General features: G+C 42.2%; 1 protein-coding gene across 4 annotated transcripts in view; it reads left to right on the top strand.

The window, feature by feature from the left end:
* The first annotated feature begins 48 nt into the window (after positions 1 to 48).
* taf12 (TAF12 RNA polymerase II, TATA box binding protein (TBP)-associated factor) overlaps positions 49 to 17,067 on the top strand; it is a 41,904-nt gene continuing 24,885 nt past the window's right edge. The window contains exons 1-2 of one of the 4 annotated variants that reach the window (XM_043717277.2): positions 49 to 124; positions 16,066 to 16,147. In XM_043717277.2, coding sequence (XP_043573212.1) covers positions 16,079 to 16,147 — 69 coding nt within the window. In that variant the 5' untranslated portion in view covers positions 49 to 124; positions 16,066 to 16,078. The remainder of the gene's footprint in view (positions 125 to 16,065; positions 16,148 to 17,067) is intronic. The other 3 variants (XM_043717280.2, XM_043717278.2, XM_087976706.1) reach the window with 3 other exon arrangements.

Here is a 17,067-nt window from a genome sequence, read left to right as displayed (position 1 = left end):
TCAGGGGTCAGGACTGACTGTTTCCGGGTTCACAATGAGCGGCCACAGCCGAGTGTTCGTTATGGTGGGGGCGCGGCTCGGAGGGCGCCGGTGCTGAGGCGGCGCGGCTGCCTGGCCTGCCTGGGTGAGTGAGACAGTGAGAGAGAGATAGAGAGAGCGCTCCAGTGACCGGCCCGCTGGGTTCACCGAGTGGGAGGGTGGGACATTTACACCCGGTTTGTGTAGAGACTCCTACAGTGCGGCCTGAGCAGGCCCTGACACACTCACACTCTGACAGAGAATGAGAGGCGCCGAGTTGGTAGGGAAGGAACACAGAGAGAGAGAGAGAGAGAGAGATGCTTCCCCTCCCCAACCCCCTCCCTCACTCACTCACAGGCCCTGAGAGGGGGACCTCAGAGTCTCTGCTCTCTCACTGAGGCTGAAAAGGGGACAGAAAGAAATGGGTCAGGACTGTCCCTGCTCTCACAAGCAGGCACACAGCAGACACACTGGCTCAGGGGAAGTGAAAGACACCAAGGAGTCCCTGATCTCTTTCATACAGGTCTTGAAGGGGATAGGCAGCGGGAAGTAGGGTCTGCAATGCTTCTGGTCTCTTGCAGACACACAAGCTCACTGGAGAGAGAGGAGACCCTGCCTGGTCAAACTCACTGGCCCAGAGAGAGAAGTGGAGTTCACATAACCTTTGCACTTACTCTAATTCATGGACTCTGTCTCTCGTAGAGACACTTGCTGTCAGACATCCTGTTTCAGACACGTACATATATAAAGGTGCAGAGAGAGAGAAGTGGGTCTGAATAGCCCCCTGGTCTCATCCACAGACTCTCTCAGGCCCAAAGAAAGAGAGGGAAGCCCCTGGTATCTCTTTCAAGCACATACTGGCCCCAAGATAGGGAAGCAGGGTCCTGCATTGTCCCTGGTGTCTCACTGACAGAGTCTGTCATAGACTCACTCAGTGGTTTAGAGAGGGATGGAGAGAAAAGTAGGATCCACACTGTCCTTGCATTCATTCTGATTATCTTAGACTCTTCCTATGTCTCTGTTGTGTACAGAAGCCTGAAGTGGGTCTGTACTAACCCTGGTTTCTTATATTTGCACACACTCTAACAGACTCATTGAGGCCCAGAGACAGAGAAGAGACACACTAAAACAAATTGCTGGAGAAACCCAGCAGCTGTAGCAGCATCTATAGGGAGAAAGCAGTTAGTTTTGGTACATGGGTGGGAAGGGTTTAGAGGGATATGGACCAAATACAGGCGATTAGAACTAGCTGAGTGGGCATCATGGTCATCATAGACTGGTTTGGGTCAAAGGGCCTGTTTCCATGATTTTTATGACTCTGAGTCCAGTGACCCTACTTCAGAGAGAGAAGTGCAGTCTGAACCGCCCCTGTATACACTTGCTTAACTCACTCCATGTTCTCACAATCTTTTACTAGCACACTCACTCTCAGACATGTACACACAGGCCCAGAGAGAGAGAATACCTAAGTGTGCATTGCTCTTGGTTATGCACTCTACTCTTATATAGGTGCATGATTTATAAAATCATGAAGGGTGTGGATAGGGTGAATAATGAAGGTCCTTTTCTTAGGATCAGGGCATCCAAATTAGATCGCATAGGTTTGAGGTGAGGGGGAAAAGATGTAAAAGGGACCAAAGGAGCAATTTTTTTCACATTGAGCATGGTGTGTGTCTGGAATGAGCTGCCAGAGGAAGTGGTGGAGGCTGGCATAATTATGACATTTAAAAGGCATCTGAATGGGTATATGAATAGAAAGGGTTTAGAAGGATGTGGACTAAATGCTGGCAAGTGGGACGAGACTAATTTAGGATATCTGGCTGGCATAGACAAGTTTGACCGAAAGGTGTGTTTCTGTGCGTATAACTCAATGACTCTTAACCACTCTCTCACAGGCCCAAAGGGAGAGAGAAGCAGAGTCTGCACCGCCCCTTCACTGATGCACACACATTCTGTGTCTCTCTCTTTCTGTCTCTCTCACAGCCCCCACCACATTCGCTGTTGCATAGACTCTCACTCTCACATTACTGTACACACATGCACAATTAAAAATAAGCAAATGTTGAATACTCAAACAATTATAAAATACCATCTTGAACTCCATGGTTAAGTGAACAATTCAGCCTTTTCAGATTAAATCTTGTGTGACAATTACTGCCTCCTCCATAATGTGATTATTGAGTAATGGCATAAATAGCTTTGATAATGTTCTGATTCCTTTGTACCTTGGAGTATTTGCGTATAAAACAAAAAAAGAAATTTTTGAATAGAAATTTTAAATGTGCTGTGCTGTCTGCTACCACTAGAACAGGGGCGATAGTTTGTGAATCATTGCAGCCCATGGAGTTCTGGAGTTTATTCAAAGTAGGATTAGATTTTTATTTGAATCCACAGGAGATTAAGGGATGTGGGGCTTGGGTGGAATGGTGTCAAGGTCTAAATAATTGTGATGCCTGAAGAGTTGAATAGCCTGCTTCAATTTTATATTATTTTACGCCAAACATTATAGGTTGCAATATTTCCATTGCTATCCATGTTGACCTTTCTCTCAATGCAGAGAAATGTTTGCATACGTTGCTTATTAATTCTTCATTCTCTTCAGATTCCAGTATTTCAAATACCCCATTCTACAGCAAATATTTCACTTCAGCCTTAGTGTGCAGCGCATTAAAATTTTGGTTTGTCACTTATTTTTTAAAAAAACTTAGCTGAAGAATGTTCTTTCATTATTGACAACAGATAGTCCTGCACATAATCTACTTCAACTCAACTTGTCCAGTTAATTTTAATCAACCTTTTTAGACATGTTGTGACGCCTGTGGGAGAGGTGGGACTTGAGCCATATTTGGCTCAAGTTAAGGACCCGTCCACTCTACTGAAGTTTTAATGCCACGTGGCCATCCTCTTGCTCAACTTCATTTAACCCTGTCAATGTGTCTTTACATTCCTTTCTTGCTGTATGTACCCCTGAACTGCATCTCTGGTCATCATCTTGACCACTTCATATGGTATAACTTCCAGTTTCTAGTCAATGTCAGATTGAACAGATTTCTCCTGAATTCTTCTTCGGATTTATTCATGGTTATCTTGTGTTAATGGCTCCTAGTTCTAAACAGTTCACAAATAGTAACACCATCTCAATGTATACTTCATCATCCCTTCATAGTTATGAAAGTCTTTATTAGGTCATCTTTCATCCTTCTCTTTTCTAAAATGTGCTGCAGTTGTTTCAGTCCTCCCTAACAGTTTCTCACTTGAATAGTGTAATTGCAAACCTTTTGTGTTTTCTGCAACATATCAATTTATTTTTGCACTTCTTATTGTCTAGTCAAGTCTTCAGTGTGGTTTTGTTAATGTTTCCTGCTAAAAGGTCATGAAGATAAATTTATAATTTTTAAAATTGTTACATGATCTCATAATCTGGACTTCAAATGGTGATGGATAATTATTAGTAGACCACCCCACAGGAAAACACTTGATTCACCCCTAGGTTAAAGAAATTAATGACGAGATCTGCTTTGCTGAATTTTTGTAGTGGTCAGGAGTAGAGCACTAACATAAGTTGTTTTATAAAGTTTTATCTTTCTTTCTTGTTCATGGGAAACGAATGTCATTGGCTAAGCCAGTATTTATTACCCAATCTGAATTGCCATTGAGAAGGTCATATTGAACTGCCACCTTGAACCACCCCAGTCCTTTGGATATGGAGATGCTGACAGGACTCTTAATAAGGGAGTTTGAGGATTTTGACTTAGCGACAGTGAATGACCAGCAATTTAGTTCCAAAGCAGGATGTGCGTGGTTTGGAGGGGAGTTTGCAGTAATGGTGTTCCCATGTATCTGTTGCCCTCGTCATTCAAGGTGTTAGAGGGCATCTGTCTGGAAGGAACTGTCAGAGCAACCTCGCTTTGTTATGACAGTGCATCGTGTAGATGGTACACACTGCTGTTACTATGCATAAGTGGTGAAAGGAGTGAATGTTGAAGATGGTGGATCAAAAGGCAGTTTTGTCCTAGATGGTTCTTGAGTGTTGTTGGAGCTGCACTAATCCAGGCCAGTGCAGAGTATTCAATCATACTTGTTACTTGTGCCTTTTAGATTGTGGACAACAGTGGGGAGGCAAGAGGTGAGTCAGTCACTATAGAATTCTTAGCTTCTGACTTGCACTTGTAGTCACAGTATTTATGTGGCTGTTTCAGGATGACGATGATGGAAGCTTCTGCCGTGGTAATTACTTGGACTGTCAAGGGGCAATATTTAGATTCTGTCTTTTTGGAGAAGGTCATTGTCTGGCACTAGTGTGGCACGAATTTTGTTTGCCACTTATCAGACCAGGCTTGAATGTTGTTCATGTCTTGCTGCATGTGGACATGAGTTCTGAAAGATGTTGATAGTGTTGTCTGGAGCGTTGTCTATAAGGCATGAATTAATTAGAGTCATAGAGATGTACAGCACGGAAACAGACCCTTTGGTCCAACCTGTCCATGCCAACCAGATATCCCAACCCAATCTAGTCCCACCTGCCAGCACCTGGTCCATACCCCTCCTATTCATATACCCATCCAAATGCCTCTTAAATGTTACAATTGTACCAGCCTCCACCACTTCCTCTGGCAGCTCATTCCATACACGTATCACCCTCTGTGCGAAAATGTTGCCCCTTAGGTCTCTTTTATATCTCTACCCTCTCACCCTAAACCTATGCCCTCTAGTTCTGGACTCCCTGGCCCCAGGGAAAAGACTTTGTCTATTTACCCTATCCATGCCCCTCATAATTTTGTAAACCTCTATAAGGTCACCCCTCAACCTCTGACGCTCCAGGGAAAACAGCCCCAGCCTGTTCAGCCTCTCCCTGTAGTTCAAATCCTCCAACCCTGGCAACATCCTTGTAAATCTTTTCTGAACCCTTTCAAGTTTCACAACATCTTTCCGATAGGAAGGAGACCAAAATTGTGCGCAATATTCCAACAGTGGCCTAATCAATGTCCTGTACAGCCACAACATGACCTCCCAACTCCGGTACTCAATACTCTGGCCAATAAAAGAAGGTATACCAAACGCCGCCTTCACTATCCTACCTACCTGCGACTCCACTTTCAAGAAGCTATGAACCTGCACTCCAAGGTCTCTTTGTTCAGCAACACTCCCTAGGATGTTACCATTAAGTGTATAAGTCCTGCTCTGATTTGCTTTCCCAAAATGCAGTACCTCGCATTTATCTGAATTAAACACCATCAGCCACTTCTCAGCCCAATAGCCCATCTGGTCAAGATCCTGTTGTAACCTGAGGTAACCCTCTTCGCTTTCCACTGCATCTCCAATTTTGGTATCATCTGCAAACTTACTAACTATACCTCTCATGCTCACATTCAAATCACTTATGTAAATGACAAAAAGTAGAGGACCCAGCACTGATCCTTGTGGCACTCCATTGGTCACAGGCCTCCAGTCTGAAAAACAATCCTCCACCGCCACCCTCTGTCTTCTACCTTTGAGCCAGTTTTGTGTCCAAATGGCTAGTTTTCCTTGTATTCCATGAGATCTAACCTTGCTAACCAGTCTCCCAAGGGGAACCTTGTCAAACGCCTTACTGAAGTTCACATCTACTGCTGTTCCCTCATCAATCCTCTGTTACTTCTTCAAAAAACTCAATCAAGTTTGTGAGACATGATTTCCCGCACACAAAGCCACGTTGACTATCCCTAATCAGTCCTTGCCTTCCCAAATACATGTACATCCCATACCTTACGATTCCCTCCAACAACGTGCCCACCACAGAGGTCAGGCTCACCAGTCTATAGATCCCTGGCTTGTCTTTACCACCCTTCTTAAACAGTGGCACCATGTTAGCCAACCTCCAGTCTTCCTGCACCTCGCCTGTGACTACCGATGATACGAATATCTCAGCAAGGGGCCCAGCAATCTCTTCCCTAGCTTCCCATAAAGTAGTAGGGTATACCTGATCAGGTCCTGGGGATTTATCCACCTTTATGCGTTTCAAAACATCCAACACTTCCTCCTCTGTAATATGGACATTTTTCAAGGTGTCACCATCTATTTCCCTACAGTCTATATCTTCCTGTATTCTCTGACAGTCCCTTATGCTTCCTGCTACTCCACCAATCTTCATGTCATCTACAAACTTGCTGATAATACCAACAGTGCCCTCTTCCAGATCATTTGTGTATATTACAAACAACAGTGACCCCAACACTGACCCCTGTGGAACACCACTGGTCACCTTTCTCCATTTCGAGAAACCCCCTTCAACTACTACTGTCTCCTGTTGCTCAACCATTTCTTTATCCACCTAGCTAGAACACCCTGCACACCATATGACTTCACTTTCTCCAATATAGTCTTCCATGGGGAACCTTATCAAAGGCCTTACTAAAATCCATGTACATGACATCAACAGCCCTTCCTTCATCTATCAACTTGGTCACTTCCTTGGAGAACTCTACTAAGTTGGTAAGGCAAGATCTCCCCTGCACAAAACCATGTTGCCTATCACTGATAAGCCCATTCTTTTCTAAAAGAAATAGTTCTTATCCCTCAGTGCCTTCCCCAGCAACTTTCCACCACCGACGTCAGGCTCACTGGTCGGTAGTTATCCGGAATATCCCTACTACCCTTCTTATACAGGGGACAACATGAGCAACCCTCCAGTCCTCCTGCACCTCACTTGTATTTAAGGATGCCACAAAGATATGTCAGGGCACCAGCTATTTCCTCTCTCACCTCCCTCGGCAACCATCCGGTCCTGGGGATTTGTCCACCTTAATAACCTCTAGCCTACCCAATACATCTTCCCTACTTATGTCAACAAAGGGGCATACCCTTTGTCCTTAATGTATTTGTAAAAACCTTTTAGATTCTCCTTAATTCTATTTGCCAAAGCCATGTCATGTCCCCTTTTGGCTTCCAGATTTCCGTCTTAAGTATACAGGTTATTGTCAGCCTGTTATTGGCCTATTGTGTGACAGTTCTACTAACTTTAGCACAAGCCCCCAAATGTTGGTAAGGAGGACTTTGGCAAACAGCCCTGTTGACTTTTAAAATGTTGTTTCTGATGCCTAGGTTAATGCCAGGTGGTCTGTCTATTTTTTTTAAGTCTGGAGTCACATGTGGGCCAGATCAGATGAGGTTAACGGATTTCCCTCCCTAAAAGGCATTAATAAACAAGGTGGGTTTTAATAGCAATCAATAACTCGCTTTTAATTGCAGATTTTTTAAAAAAATTAAACTCAAATTTAGCCATCTAGCATGGTGATATTGGGCCCATGTTCCCAGAGCAGTTCAGGGCTATAGATGTCTCGCCAGTGACATTAAAATACATGACTGCCTATTAGTATCTAATGTCCTGTGGGATGCAGGTTTCATTTCTTCATTCTACTTTTCTAATGCATTATTATCCGTTTTACAACATAATCCATTATGGTAAATTGTTCAAATCTTTTATGGGCAATTGCAAAACAATTATGTTTTAACTCTTCACGTTTTCAACTCCCTAATTACACTTTTAACTCTTATTTACTTATATTCTCAAATACCGTTTTGAAGAGATACAAACAGTATGAAATTTGTATGCCCCATTGTTTAATTAGATTTAATTGTAAAAGGCTTGATGATTTCCCACTGAGTAAACATTTAAGTGTACACGATTCACATAAAGCTGGTATTCTATAGTTTGAGTATCCTGTGTGTTTTTCCTTAAAGTCCCCTTTTTCTTGGCTGGGTGTATTGGGAGTTAAATAATTCCTATTTTTCAAAGAACAATGTTCACACCTGGAATGTGGGTATTGCAGGCTAGCTATAATTTATTGCCTGTTCCTAGAAAGTGATGGTGAGCTGCCTTCTTGAACTGCTGCACTGAATCTACTACAGGCAGACCTACAATACCATTAAGAAGGGAGTTCCAGAATTTGACCTAGCGATACCAAAGCTAAAGTAATATATGTCCAAGTCCATTAAAGAAGAATGGATTTGATTGTTAGAAGAATTATTATTATATGAAATCTATAATTTGAGATTTCTATATGCAAAATTGAAATGTCTGTAAAAAAACTCGTGGTTTTTAGAAGTATTGTTAACAATGGAAGGGATTATTTTCTAATCTTTTTGTCCTCACCATCTACAACAGTGAAAAGCATTTTGAGATGTGCAGTAATTATGAAGGGCACTATGTAACTACAGGACTTTATTTGTTTTTTCATTCTTTATGATCCTGGTAAAAACTAGTAAGTTGTTTTGTTGGTTTTACAACAAAAACTAAGCAGGTATTTAAATAATGGTTTAAAACATGAGTTTGACCATCAAACTTGAGCATAAATACTGGAAGCTGCACGTTGTTAATATAATGGACTACAAGATAATGCATGGCTTAGAAAGGGTGGACGCTTGGAAGTTGGGGAGACTAGGACCTGTGGGCATAGCCTTAAAATTAGTGGGGGTCAATTTAGAACAGAAATGAGGAGACATTTCTTCAGCCAGAGAGTGATGGGCCTGTGGAATTTATTGCCACGGAGTGCAGGGGAGGTCAGGACACTGGGTGTCTTCAAGGCAGAGGTTGATAAATTCTTGATCTCGCAAGTAGTCATGATTTGGAGATGCCTGTGTTGGACTGGGGTGTACAAAGTTAAAAATCTCACAACACCAGGTTATAGTCCTGATGAAGGAGTGGCGTTCCGAAAGTTGGTGTGCTTCCAATTCAACCTGTTGGACTATAACCTGGTGTGGTGTGATTTTTAACTTTGATCTCGCAAGGAATTAAGGGATACGGGGAGAATGTGGGTAAGTGGAATTGAAACACCCATCAGCCATGATTAACTGGCGGAGTGGACTCCATGGGCCGAATAGCCTTGCTTCCCCTCCTATGTCTTATGGTCTATTTAAAATAATGTTAAAAATACAGTGAGCAAAAATACTTACAGCTTAAACCAAACTACTTAAATTTCTTTCTACTCCCATTTGATTTGCATACTCAGTAGTTCAGATCAGAGATACTTATTAGAAGTTGGAAGATCAGCCTCTTGTTCTGAGAAATGTTTCAAAGATTCTTATAAGAGCTGAGATTACTTAGGCCTCCCCTCTTATTTTTGCCAAGGTTGTCCCTTCAAGTCTGCTCCAACTGACCCACAGTTGTAAACTTTCAATCCAAAGCATTTAAAATGACAGCAATGCTTTAGTCAGTCAGGTCAGAACTCTCCTGGCTCTAGTATTAACTCTGGAATCTTGCATCTAGATGCATGGATTATCTGTCCATGAGAAATGAATCTTTTCAAACCCGTCCCTTGTGAGAGTTACCCTGGGGCTATATTTCCCTGTACGTTTCTTCATGTTAATGTCGGTAAATCAAAATCCACATGCCAAGCAGTCAGCAACTTTTCTGTTGTAGTATAAATTGTTCTGATCGTTTGACATTTAGCATTCTTGTGTTTCTTCAGCTGCATGCTCTTCTCAAGAATATTCTAGTTCTGTTTTACCAAATGAAATGTTGACTTGTGACCTCAATAAATTTCAAATATCTGAATAATTGAATACATAAACTATTTCCTTTATTAGACAATGGCCTGGTTGGAATGATGTAACTTGTGTAAAATCCCCTTTTGTAAAGACTTCAGTGGGTAGAACACTTTGAATCACAGAGTTGTGAGCTCATATCCCACTCCAGAATCTTGAGCAGAACTTAGATTGATATATCAATGCTGCATTGTTGGAGGTGGAGGAGAATTGAACCAAGGTCTTGACTGCTTTCTCAGCTGAATGTTGAAGATCTATTGATATGCTTTCAAGGAAGAATGGGGGAATGATCCCCAGTGTCTTCAACGGTATTTATCTCCTACCCAAAATCTCAAAACCAAATTATCTGCTCTGTCTTAAACATGTGTGGCTGAGGAGCTGGTGCAGAAGAGAAGGATTCACATGTTTGGATCATTGGAATCTCTTCTGGAGTATAAGTGACCTTTATAAGAAAGACAGATTGCACCTGAATTGAAAGGGTTGTAATATACTGCTGGGAGATTTGCTAGAGCTGCTTGGGAGCATTTCAACCAGTAAGAGTGGGGCTGATAATGAGGAAAGAGATCAGTCTGAGACTATTAATTTTGGGAAAATGAACAAGTCAAACAGACATGGCAGGCAAGAGCAAAGCAGGGAACGAAGTAGGACTGATAAGTTAAACTGCATTCATTTCGATGCAGGTCTAACAGGGCAGATGAACTCAGGGCATTACTGGGAACTGGGATAGCAATTACGGAGACGTGGCTCAGCGATGGACAGGACTGGCAGTTTAATGTTCCAGGGTATAGATGCTACAGGAAGGATTGAAAGATGGGCATGAGTGGAGGGGGAGTGGCATTTTTGATCAAGGACTGCATTACAGCTGTACTTAGGGAGGATATTCCTGGGAATATGTCCAGGGAAGAGATTTGGATGGAATTGAGAATTAAGAAATCCTTTACTGGGATTGTGCTATAGACCCCCAAATAGTTGAGAAACTAATTTGTAAGGAGATCTCAGTTATCTATAAGAATAACAGGGTGGTAATGGTAGGGAATTTTAACTTTCCAAACATAAACTGAGACTGCCATAGTATTAGGGCTTGGATGGAGAGGAATTTGCCCTGAAGAAGGGCTTATGCCCAAAACGTCGATTCTCCTCTTCCTTTGATGCTGCCTGACCTGCTGCGCTTTTCCAGCAACACATTTTTAAGCTCTGATCTTCAGCATCTGCAGTTCTCACTTTCTCCATGGAGAGGAATTTGTGTGTACAAAAAAATTTTCTGATTGAGTATGTGGTTGAACCTCCTAGAGAAGGTGCAAAACTTAACCTACTCTTGGGAAATAAGGTAGGGCAGGTGACTGAGATGTCAGTAGGGGAGTACTTTGGGGCCAGCGATCATTATTCTATTAGTCTTAAAATAGTGATGGAAAAGCATAGACTAGATCTAAAAGTTGAGGTTCAAAGTTGGAGGAAGACTAATTTTGATGATGTCTGGCAAGAACTTTCAAAAGTTGATTGGGGACGGGTGCTTGCAGGTAAAGCGATGGCAGGAAATTGGGAAGCCTTCAAAAATGAGGTAATGAATCCACAGATGGTGTATTCCTGTTAGGATGAAGAGCAAGGCTGGTAGATGTAGGGAATGCTGGATGACTAGAGAAATTGAGGTTCTGATCAAGACTAAGAGGAAAGCATATGTCGGTATAGACAGCAGAAGTCAAGTGATTCCCTAGAATAGTATAGAGGCAGTAGGAGTATACTTAAGAAGGAAATTAGGAGGGCAAGAAGGGGTCATAGGTCATAGAATCCCTATAATGTAGAAATAGGCATTTGGCTCATCGAGTACATACCAACTCTCCAAAGAATGACCCACCCAAACTCACCTACCCTATCCTATCCCCGTCACCCTGTATTTCCCAGGGCTAATCCATCTAGCCTGTGCATCTCTAGATACTATGGACAATTTACCATGGCCAATCTACCTACCCTGAGATAGCTTTGGCAAATAGGGTTAAGGAGAATCCATAGGGATTCTACAGTTAATTAGGACAAAAGGGTAACTAGCAAGAAAATAGGGGCCCTTTAAGAATGCCTATGTTAGAACAGCAAGAGATAGGGGAGATACTAAATGAGTGTTTTGCATCAATGTTTACTGTGCAGAAGGATATGGAAGATAGAGAATGTAAGGAAATAAATAGCAACATGTTGAAAAATATCCATATTGCAGAGGAGGTGGTACTGGATGTTGTAAAACTCATAAAGGTGGATAAATTCCTAGGACCTGATCAGGTGTACCTGAGAATTTTGTGGGAAGCGAGGGAAGTGATTGCTGGACCCCTTGCTGAGATTTTTGGATCATCGATAGCCACAGGCAGGGTGCTGGAAGACTGGACGTTGGCTAACGTGGTGGTGAGGAAAAGCTGGGGAACTGTAGATTGGTGAGCCTGACATCTATGGTGGGCAATTTGTTGGAGGGAATCCTGAGGGACAGGATTTACATGTATTTGGAAAGGCACGGACTGATTAGGGATAGTCGCTACAGCTTTGTGCATGGGAAATCGTGTCTCATGAACTTGATTGAGTTTTTTGACGAAGTAACGAAGAGATTGATGAGGGCCGAGTGGTGGACGTGATCGATATGGACTTCAGTAAGGCGTTCGACAAGGTTCTGTAAGGTAGACTGGCTAGCAAGGTTAGATCATACAGAATAGTAGGAGCGCTAGCTATTTTGATACAGAACTGGCTCGAAATTAGAAGACGGTGGTGGTAGAGGGCTGCTTTTCAGACTGGAGGCCTGTGACCAGTGGTATGCCACAAGGATCCAAGTTGGGCCCACTGTTTTTGGCCAGTTGTATAAATGATTTGGATGCGATCATAGGTATGGTTAGTAAGTTTGAAGATGACACCAAACTTGGAGGTGCAGTGGACAGCGAAGAAAGTTACTTCAGTGTACAACGTGATCTTGCTCAGATGGGCCAAAAGGCTGAGGATTAGTAGGTGGAGAATAATTTAAATAAATGTGAGGTGCTGCATTTTGGGGAAGGAAAACAGAGCAGGACTTATACGCTTAATGGTAAGGTTCTCGGGAGTGTTGCTGAACGAAGAGACCTTTGAGTGCAAGTTCATAACTCCTTGAAAGTGGAGTCACAGGTAGCTAGGATAGTGAAGAAGATGTTTAGTATGCTTTCCTTTATTGGTCAGAGTATTGAGTAGAGGGGTTGGGAGATCATGTTGTAGCTGTACAGGACATTGGTTAGGCCACTGTTGGAATATTGCGTACAATTCTTGTCTTCTTCCTATCGGAAAGATGTTGTAAAACATGAAAGGGTTCAGAAAAGATTTACAAGGATGTTGCCATCCTTGAGCATCCTTGAGGATTTGAGCTAGGGCTGTTTTCCCTGGAACGTCAGAAGCTGAGGGGTGACCTTATAGAGGTTTACAAAATCATGAGGTGCTTTTCTCTGGGGTGGGGGAGTCCAGAACTAGAGGGCATAGGTTTAGGGTGAAAGGGGAAAGATATAAAAGAGACCTATGGGGCAACATTTTCACGCAAAGGGTGGTATGTGTATAGAATGAGCTGCCAGAGGAAGTGGTGGAGGCTAGTACAATTGCAACATTTAAGAGGCAACTGGATGGGTATATGAATAGGAAGGGTTTGGAGGGATATGGGCTAGGTGCTGGCAGGTGGGACTAGATTGGGTTCGGGATATCTGGTCGGCAGAGACGGGTTGGACCGAAGGGTCTGTTTCCATGCTGTACATCCCTATGGCTCTGTGAGGAGCTGCATTTTGGAGAGGTAAATCAGGGCAGGACCTATACATTCCTGATTACGGGCTCTTGCCCGAATGTTGATTCTACTGCTGATCGGATGCTGTCTGACCTGCAGTGCTTTTCCAGCACCACACTCTCGACTCTAATCTCCAGCATCTGCAGTCCTCACTTTCTTCCAGGGCCTATACACTTAATGATTAGATTACTTACAGTGTGGAAGCAGGCCCTTCAGCCCAACAAGTCCACACTGACCCACCGAAGTGCAACCCACCCAGACCCGTTCCCCTACGTTTACCCCTTCACCTAACGCTACAGGCAATTTAGCATGGCCAGTTCACCTAACCTGCACGCTTTTGGACTGTGGGAGGAAACCGGAGCACCCGGAGGAAACCCATGCAGACACAGGGAGAAGGTGCAAACTCCACAGTCAGTCACTTGAGGTGGGAATTGAACCTGGGTCTCTGGTACTGTGAGGCAGCACTGTGCCACCGTGCCACCCACTAATGGTAAGGTCTTGGGGAGTGTTGCTGAACAAAGAGACATTGGAGTGCAGGTTCATAGTTTCTTGAAAGTAGAGTCAAGTGGATAGATTAGTGAAGAAGGCATTTGATTTGCTTGCCTTGAAAGGTCAGAGCATTGACTGTAGGAATTCGGAGGTTGTGTTGTGATTGTACAGGACATTGTTTAGTCAATTTTTGGAATACTGCATTCAACTCTGGTCTCCCTGCTATAGGAAGGATGTTGTGAAACTTGAAAGGGTTCAGAAAAGATTTACAAGGATGTTCAAAGTTAAAAATCACATAACTCCAGGTTATAGTTCCACAGGTTTATTTGGATGCCAGGTGGTTGATGAAGGAGCAGCATTCTGAAAGCTAGTGCTTCCAAATAAACCTGTGGGCCTATAAGCTGGAGTTGATTTTTTTTAAAATTATACACCCCAGAACAACACCAGCGCCTCCAAATCATGACTACAAGTATGTTGGCAGTGTTGGAGGGTTTGAACCACAGGGAGATGCTGAATAGGTTGGGGCTGTTTTCCCTGGAGCATCGGAGACTGAAGGGTGACCTAATACGGACTTATAAAATCATGAGGGGCATAGATAGGGTAAATAGACAAGCTATTTTCCCTGAGGTGGAGGAATCCAAAAATAGACAGCATAGGTTTAAAGTGAGAAGGAAAGATTTAAAAGGGACCTAAGGGGTAACTTTTTCACGCAGACGACGGTGCATGTATGGAATGAGCTGCCAGTGAGAGTGGTGTGGAGGCTGGTACAATTACAACATTTAAAAGACACCTGGATGGGTATATGAATAGGAAGGGTTTAAAGGAATATGAGACAAATGCTGGCAAAGGGAACTAGATTAATTTAGGATATCCGGTCAGTGTGGATGAGTTGGACTGAAGAGCCTGTTACCGTGCTGTATATCTCTATAACTCTGTCAAGTTGTTATTTGCAGGATCTTGCTGGAATTTGGATGCTGTTCCTTACGTTACAGCAGTTTCTGTACTTCGCAAGTACTTAATTGACTGAAGTGTTTTAGAATGTTCTGTAGCTTTGAAAGGTGCTGTATAAATACAAGTCTTTTTCATGTATTTTTTTGCTTTTCGGAACTGACAGGCACTTAGTTCAAGTTTAAATTAGCATATATTTCAAAAGTAACAGGTGGTAGTTTGTGTTAGATCATGGGGAGTGTTACAACTAACTGAGGGAAAGTTCTGGAAATCAAGCTCGGCTTTCCCCAGAGAGGGCGCAAGTTTAAAAATTGTATCCAACTACGCAAAGTCACTAATTTACCGATCTGATAGACTCAGGATAACACAAGACACAGACAATGTTTTTGCACTTAACAAGAATTACTATTTATTACCAGTATATAGACTCCAACAGCTCTGAACTATTGACATATATCTGAAATCGTTAAAACTCTAATCTATGTCTAAAACCTCCTCTAACATCATACAGATAGGTACAGATGAAAAAGCATTGGTGTTATTAATGGAGAAAAGAAAAAATACTGAGAAAATGATTCAATGACACCAACCCTCAAGATTCAATGAGTGGTTCCATTTGTTTCCAAAGTCCTTTAGTTCTGTGATATTTTCCTTTTGGTTCTTTCACAACAAAGGAGGCAGAGTCCACAAATTATAAAATCTCACTAATGTTTAAAAGCAGCACCTTGCAGCAACTCTTGGAAAGTGTGGTGCTGGATAGGCACAGCAGGTCAGGCAGCATTACATCCCTGATGAAGGGCTTACGCCTGAAACGTCCACTCTTCTGTAAATATCAGTAAGCGATTTGATTATGAGGGTTTCCTGACCCTATCTTCAACCACACCTCTCCAGTCATTAGCTGGTGATCTACTGGAAAGGGAAACCCAAATTAAGTTGTAAACAATTAATTAATTTGGTTTGGTTTCTAATGCGTTAAACATTTTATTGCAGCCAGACATTTTTATTTACTCTTCCTAGAGCATTGAGAGAAATAGGAAATCTGGTAGCAGGACTTAGGATTGGAAAGCCACATCTCTCCAAGGAGATTTTACTTGCTTCAAATAAAAGGTTCATCCCATCTGCATTATAGAATCACTGTAAATTAATGATACATATTCTAGAAGTTATCAAACTTAGTATTTGAATTAATCCTGCATTTATATTACTCGGTAGTGGTAATTTTTAGGATATTAATTTGTTATGTTAAGACACTTCTGAAAAACATTTGCAGTCCTAGATTCAGTTAATCTAAATGTGGCCTAATCCTTGCTGTTTGTTTTTAGGCAGTATGTCACAATGAACTCTTCATTATCTGGGCCTACAGCAGTAGCTGATGTGATTAAAGATCTAGACTCTCAGATAGCAGTAAGTAGCGCCTGAGTGGCCTTAACTGGTGTGAGAGAATGCAGTAGCAAAACACTGACAGGGGTTTTGCATTAAATTTTGCTTTGTTGCTTCCGCATTGGTGATTTGAATAACCTAATTGCAAATATCTGATGTGAATCCAGTAGAAAGTCATCATTTTGCAACAGTCACTAAGTTAGCTATAACATAACCTTCTTTTAAAAAATCATGTTTTTTTTCCTTCTCTTCTGAAGATACTTTGTAACAATGGCAGTGGCATTGTATCTGGAGCTAGACAGTGAGTGACAGCAGACTGTTTGACTCTGGAAGTTCTGTACTCCTGAGTATCCATACATATGCAGATTGATACTTAGTGATTAAAATCTGACTTAATTTCTCTCTTCCCCCCCCCCCCCCCCCCCCCCCCGCCCTTTGCGCATTACTGGTATCCAAAATGCACTATCCAAACTCAGCCATGTGTACTGGTCTGTAGTACTAATGTCTAAAACTAACTGATCCCCTTCAACCTCCAGCAATAAAAAAAGACAAATTGAAAAATAATCATTTAAAATACACAACTTTATAAATGTATAGATCAGGGTTTTCCAAAGTGGAGGTTGTGAATTAAAATTTTGAAGTTGCTCTGAAACTTTTTCAGCGTTTATAACAATAGTACCACTTCCCCAATAGGCTCTTACTACCAGTTTTCACTGAGGGAGTTGCAACAATTTTCAAGCCTTAAAATGGGGTCACAGTGCAAAAAGGTTGGCAAGCACTGTTGCAGGTGGTGTAAGATTCTTGGGAGACCAGGATTATTTTTCCTCAGCATCAATTATATTTCTGTGCCCCAATGAAGTATTTCCTAAATTCCTAAATTTCCTTTCCTAAATTTAGAAATGTATTCTTAAACTTAGTAGCAAAACTGCATTTACGTTAGAACA

Source organism: Chiloscyllium plagiosum, unplaced genomic scaffold (assembly GCF_037043375.1).
Source record: "Chiloscyllium plagiosum isolate Xiang-an unplaced genomic scaffold, Cpla_swu_hap1 HiC_scaffold_30, whole genome shotgun sequence".
Taxonomy (NCBI): Eukaryota; Metazoa; Chordata; class Chondrichthyes; order Orectolobiformes; family Hemiscylliidae; genus Chiloscyllium; species Chiloscyllium plagiosum.
The sequence above is the reverse complement of the archived record's forward strand: the minus strand, read 5'-3'. Positions and strand labels throughout refer to the sequence as shown.